Source organism: Quercus robur, chromosome 9 (genome assembly GCF_932294415.1).
Source record: "Quercus robur chromosome 9, dhQueRobu3.1, whole genome shotgun sequence".
NCBI classification, from domain to species: domain Eukaryota; kingdom Viridiplantae; phylum Streptophyta; class Magnoliopsida; order Fagales; family Fagaceae; genus Quercus; species Quercus robur.
Genome location: NC_065542.1, coordinates 13504915 through 13511917, shown reverse-complemented (window position 1 = coordinate 13511917; position 7003 = coordinate 13504915). Strand labels below are relative to the sequence as shown.

The 7003-nt window shown below is 34.5% G+C and overlaps 1 protein-coding gene across 1 annotated transcript; it reads right to left on the bottom strand.

Annotated features, from left to right (window-relative positions):
- Positions 1-3107: 3107 nt before the first annotated feature.
- Positions 3108-7003, bottom strand: LOC126700741 (ferric reduction oxidase 4-like). Its single transcript, XM_050398933.1, has 8 exons — positions 6835-7003; positions 6649-6751; positions 6323-6496; positions 5883-6117; positions 4927-5254; positions 4597-4837; positions 3619-4328; positions 3108-3247 (listed from the first exon to the last, which is right to left on the bottom strand). The coding sequence occupies exons 1-8, from the start codon at positions 7001-7003 to the stop codon at positions 3108-3110; spliced, it is 2100 nt and encodes a 699-aa protein (XP_050254890.1).

The following is a 7003-nucleotide window of genomic DNA, read 5'->3' as shown; positions in this document are numbered from 1 at the left end:
ATAAATTTCATGCTACACTTTATGAAGAATTCAAGTTTTAAAACCGGATCAAGTTATGAAAGCATTCAAAGTATTTATCTATTTGGAGCGGAAGATTTCAGATTTCGACCATTAACTCGAGGATGAGTTTGTTTTAAGTAGAGGGGTCTGATGTAGGACACGATTTAATATTTAATATTTGTAATTATTAAAATTTAGTATTTTTATGTACTTTTTGTTGTTTTAGGTTTAGGTTATTTATTTCATTCTTTTTAAGCGCTTTTAAATTTTTTTTTAGTCAAATTAAGGTTTTATATGCTTTCGCGGTTGCCTTAGAGTTTCTAGTTGCCCTAGGTTTTGTTTTTACTATTTAAACGCATTGTAGCTTCCAAAGGCAATTCAATTTTCAAATTGTTATTAATAAAATATAGACTTTTTGTCAAATTATTTCTCTGGTGGATTCCAATTTATCATATTGTGGATTCAAGGAACTCCTTGTGGATTCGAGGTTTACTACCTAGAAACAAACAGTTTAGTTTCTGTCCATCAAAAAGAGTATCGTGTATGCTTTCTTCAAGCTTCTGCGACATCAACTTTGAAAGTTCAAAAAACGTGTACAAAAACACTTTTGAACGTTTAGACCCCCAAATTCCAACTTAACCAACACAAGCAATATGTCAAACAACTAGTGTGCGGAAACTTAACATATGCTATAATATGAAATTGGTTATAAACTATCTAAGCCATAACAAAATAAAATCCACAGCAGATAATATAAAGGCAAAGATAGAGAGGAAGGAAGATGCAAACACAAAGACAACACGCGATGTGTTATCGAAGAGGAAACCGAAGTCCTCGGCGAAAAACCTCTCCGCTGCCCTCCAAGCGGTAATCAATCCACTAGAAAATACAGTTGGGATACAAGGACAGCAATAGACCCTCCAAGCCTAATCTACCCAGTGCACCTAAGCCCTCCAAGCTTCTTGCTCCAACGAGGTTGCGCCGAACCTTTTTCTTTTCTAGCTTCCCGGATTCCGCTACTAGACCGTAGCATCAACCAATGAATATTGGCTCCTTCCTAACTGCTTCCCAGAACTCCAAACGACTGTCTCACAGAGATGATGATGGTGAGAACCAGGTTTGGTATAATGCCTCTCAAGGATTTGACAATGGAGAGGAAGAGAGTAAGGGAATTTGAAGAGACTCTAAGGTATAGATTGTGGGTGAAACAATCTGATTTTTCTTTAGGGTTTCTCTCTCAAAATTCTCTCTGGAAGCTCTCTTTCAATCGTGGGTTAAAGGGGTATTTATACTGGAGTGGAGAGGAATGTGAAACGTCAGGTTTTAGCAAAACAGGGGTGGCTCGCGGCTTGACCAAGTCGCGAGATCCAGTCACGAGATAACCGTATGGCCAGTTGTCCTGTAGTGCTCCAGCTAGCATGACTGTTCATCTTCCAGCATGCTTGGCACGTGTGCAGCTTCTGGCGGCTTGCAGCCGCGAGTCCACCCGCGAGTCCCAGCCGCGACACTCTGTTTTCTTGCACACTCTTGAGCAATCTTCACTCTGTCTCACTCACTACCCTTACAACAAACCCACCTAGATACAGGGTTACTAAATGCTGAATTACAAGCAAATTTGGCACGGAATAAAGCCAATTAGATGGTTGAATAAATTCAACCTTACAAACTTATTCATAAAGAAAATTTATTATAAAATATTTCAAAAAGAACTTAAAGTGTACACACACATCACACACATTAGCTAAGGTTTTATTGTCACATGGTACATTCTTTGAGAAGGAAATAATATTCTCTTCATTTAACCTTCCATGTCACCAAAATTTATTATATCACTATAAATTAATTACCATGTATTAATGGGTAACAACTTTTATTTCCATTTTTTATGGAAAATTATTTCCATTTATTTTTTATGGTAAACTAATTACTCATGTAAAGGAAATTTATATGTTTACATTTATATGATGATGATATATATATATATATATATATATATGTGTGTGTATAATTTATTTGGAGTACTCTATTATTATTATTATTATTATTATTATTAAAAGGGGGTTTGAAATATGTATTTTTCCTCATGTTTAGTTGCTTTGAAACGGCTAAAACAAAATCCATCAAAGGCAAAAGAAAATTTAATCACACATGTGATTGAGAATATAAAAATAAATGTGTAACAATTTTGTTTCAGCTCAATTAGTCGTCAGTGCATCTAGAGTGTTTTTTTGGATTCTAATTAAGCTAAGGTATAAAATGAGCCATAAAGCACATTACTTCAGATTTTTGGAAAGTCGTGCATTGTACACCTAGGGTTTGGGTTAATCAAGATCTCTCAAAGCGTCATTTTGATATCAAATTGAAGTTTCTAAAGATCCAGTGATTCGGTTGAAGTTGTTGCATCTACTCATACAAGCTGCTAGAAAGAACCATAAAGAGGGTTATTATAGTTGCGAGCTGGTCTTCGCCTTTGAAAAAGTCCACAAATAGTAGAAATTTATGTATTAGTTCCACGTAACTACTAAAGATCTTTCTATTCATGACCGGAGTTTCAGCTTTGAAAATTTTTTTTTTAATACAAAAATGATTATTATTCATGTGAAAAAACCCTAGCTAATAAATAAATAAAATATAATAAATATGCTCTCTCTGTTGTGTTTTTTTTTGGTTTGTTTGTCTCACTCCAAGCCCACCACGGCACATAAATACAAGCAAAGGTGTGAAAAAAAATCTGTGAAGAAGTTGGTGGCCCAAAATTTATAACTATTAAGTATTATCTCATTATCCACCAAATAGGGTGAATAAATATTTACAAATGCCACACATTAATTTCTTTAGCTACACCATCGTATACTATTGGTGCGATGGTTACTTCACAAGTATAAGTGTTTGTGGGATGTGGAGGAGTAAGGGTCAGGTTTCAAATCTCTAGGAGAGAGTTTTACACACATATATACTTAGATTAGGCTAGAGTAAAATTTCTATCTTGTAAAAAAAAAAATTAAAAAAAATCTTTAGCTACGGCCTTAAAGACTCCAAAATCGCATTCCCTATACTAAAAGTGAACTTTCTGCAATGCTATCAGACATAATGACCTTCCGAATGCATCACCAATTAAAGCTGATGGACTCAAAGTGCAAATTATTATTTGCCAACCCTGAACAAATTTTGGCAACCTCATGTCGCATAATCCTTGGGCCACAAACTAAGACTCCGATATCTGATCCTTCGCACTCAGGCAGAATTTCTACAATGGCACGAAAATCATGGGAAAATTGCTATCGTTACTATCAACTTACTATAGATATGATAATAAATATGCATGCATAATTTGAGTCACTTCAATATATAACATAAATAGATAAGGGATAAAGCTGTTACACATAATTTTTTTTTTTTTTTTTTAACAATTAAAATCGTGACTTTAAGTCATAATTTCAGTTGATTTTGTAATAAACACTATTTAATAAGTAAATGATTGGATTATGCACTTTTTGGTTATTGGTGACATAAATTTATAAATCATATGTAGTAAAATGTGTATTATATCTAGTGTCACTCTTAATCAAAAGGTTGTGCATTTACTTTCATATTTTGAGTGTGGTGGTGGTAACTTACTCTTAAGATCAGGCCTTCCACCAAAATGCACCTTGGTGGCTTGAGCAAGGGACTGATGGGGAAGGCTTTCAAGCTCCCTATCCGCAACATAAAATCGAGACCCTGATGAAGTTGGTGATGTTGGAACTTGCAGGTATAGGACTCCCTCCAATTCCTTGGCATTTTTTTTCTTGCACCAAAGAAAGATTGCACTAGAAGCTATAAAAATGCAGGTACAAACCAAAAATATGTTCCAAAAAGCTGTCAAGGTGAAATGGTAAGTCTCGTTGTTTTTTTGTTCAATTGGAAGAATGTAGTAACGATTGACCATGCCTAAAATGAGAAGGAACATGACAAATGATGAAGAGATAATTGCACCAAGCCATAACCAGTTGTTTGTGCCTAAAGCTGCAGAAATAGGTGAATCAGATGGGTGTGACTTGAACCAAATGGTTTGGATGTGCTTTTGGGAATCTGTAAAAGATTGCTCATTCTCTCTGGTCACGTAGGCTTCTATTTTCAATTTTATTTTGGAAATCTCTGTGTGTGAGTCAGAGTTGGGAAGTAAGAGATCTAGCATGGTGAGATCTGCAAATTTCTTGAATGCACAAATTAGGAGAACTGGCGGAACATCTAATTCTTCACTTTGGCTTTGGAAAATGATCTCACGAATTATGGAGATAAAAGGAGTAATGCCACTACCTCCACTCACCAACACCAACGACTCATGCCTAGCACCAAACAAATAATGAATTTTACAACGTAACCTTTACAAATTGATGTATCATTAATTATAAAAAATAAAATAATTTTGATATTAGTTTATTATGTTTTAAAAATTTACTAATCATTTTCACTGTCATATAAATTAGTAAAATTTATAATAGGTTTAGCATTTTCTACAAGTAAAATTCTTTGTAGCACTGTAGTAGATAGCCTGAAGTCTCTTGCCAAAAAAAATAGCAGCTAGCTAGGGAAGTCTTTCATAGTTAAACTGACCTCAAAAAATGAGACGAAGTAGGACCATAAGGTCCTTCAACAGAAACATTGAGATGATCCACGGCAAAAGAAGAAAGTTCTTGGTAAAGCTTATGAGACCAACTTCCTTCGCGTTTGATGATAATGCTAAGAATATCTGGCTCAATATTACAATTAGAAGTAATTGTAATAGGGTGCCACTGAAGCTTGGAAATGCTAGGCACGTTTACAAACAATATGCTTGTGGGATTATAAATCAACCCTGAGAGGCAAAATTGCAAGTTAAATGTGGAAAAGTTGTTTCTGAACAAAGCCCGCTATTCAAGTAAATCATTGATTGTTGATTTATACCTGGGCTCTTGGAGAAGTTCAGTTCAACAGTGTCACAAGGTAGAATACGTGCCGAGACTAATCTAGCCCTTTGTCTGGACTGTAGGAATCTCAAGAACCGATCGACAAGGAAGAGGTATATCCCAGGCAAAATCATGCAGGAGTAGGCAGCGCCAACATGCAGTATATAGAAGAGGATATATAGTGCATAGAGATGGTGGGTATAGAAGAAAACCTCAAACATCTTTCGCCTTATGCGAGTAGAGCTTGTCGCCCACATTGCCATTGCAAATACAAGTGCAATATCACCAGCTAGATTTGGCACCCCATCTCTCCTCCATTCAAAAACCTGTATTATTGTCGAAACCCCATACTTAAATTCATAGCAAGAGTAGTCGCATTGACTCACACATGTATGCATGCTCAATGTGTCACTTCATTTAAAATGGAGCACCGAATATACTTTTAGATTTTGAATATTTAATTTGAATAATAAAATAGATACATTTCAAAATTGTATTTATGTACGATTCACATAAAAAGATTTTAGTAGTTAAATTCACCTCAAGTACAACTCAAGTGAATTTTGATATTTTGGTTACTATAACTGAAGTGAATTGTAAAATTTTTAAAATTAAATTGTGAACATATAAATACACTTGAATTTTAAAGTTTAACTTGAAAACAAAAAAAATTAAATTTTGGAGTTTATTACGTATATATCACAAATTAATTTCATGGAGAGGAACAAATTATTATATTAATACTTTTAGATTTTTTTTTTTTTTAATTTCTATAAGTTATTATGTTCTTTATGTCAGACAAGAAGGACAACATAACTCTCTTCCAAACACAAAGAGGCAATGAATTCTAAGTGCACAATAGATAAGGAGATCTCATGTATTATCTTATAAATAAAAAAAACAATCAAAGACATGGCACAATAAAATTAAATGCTTTAAAAGTGACTTAATTACCTCAGACATTTGGTTAGTCACGGCCCGATACAAAATGCAACCTATAGTATGAGCAGCAAATAAAATCATTGAAAGATGACCAAGCCAGGTATGGTACATGATGCTAGACTCCGATGTGAGCCCAACAAGAGGCAAAATTGAAGACCCTCGACTCACAGGAAAGAAGAGAAATGCCCAGCATATGTTTCCTACATAAGCGAGCCTCATTGCCACACTTCGAATTTTTGCTTGCCACCTGCCAGGCAATCACAATAGACTTATTATCTTAAAATGGTGGCTTAAGGCAGATTAATATAAGAAATGGTAATTGTTCTCTCACATTTATTGATATACACTACATACACACAATGTTCATAATTTTACCGTTGATATCTGCATTTAATATGTGAAATGGCGATGTGTACAAAGAATGTACATTAAGAAGAGTGAAGCTGACATACACTTTCTCGTCTGCTTTCTGCATATCGAGGTGAATGAAGCTGACATATAAGTAATTGTATAGGGACCAGATTAAGAGTGCAATGAACATGGCTGCAAAGGCAAGCTCTGTTGCTGTAACAATTCCTAGAGGAGCCATCACAAGCAGTGGACGTCTCCAAAAGGCCAAACGACGGCTATTTACAACACTACAATAATATGCCAGTACTTGTGTTACTCCATATGAGTTATATGAATAGAAAAACATTCACATTTTGCTTAAGAAATTGGAAATTTAAATATATATATATATATATATATATATATATATATATATATAAAATGTAACCTTTTGGAGTTAAAATTCTTTGATTTCTGCTGAATATGGAGATAAACACAGCCCAAAGCTGCTATGAACATTATGGGAAAAGTAAAAAGCAGTAGATTTGGCCCTGTACAATGATGCAAAGTTTAGCAAAGTTCTAACAGAAATAAATAAATAAATAAGGAAACAAACCAGAGAAATAAAGGCAACCTTGATCTCCAAAATATGTTGAATTGAGCTTGGTTTTTAGCTTATCATTCCATGAGTTTTCGTATATCTTTGTTGGTAATAAAACCCAAATTATGAGCCACCCAAGAAACACCACAAAGAAAATCACCCTTAAGGCAGTCTCCATGCTCATCTTCTGAGTTCTTTCCAT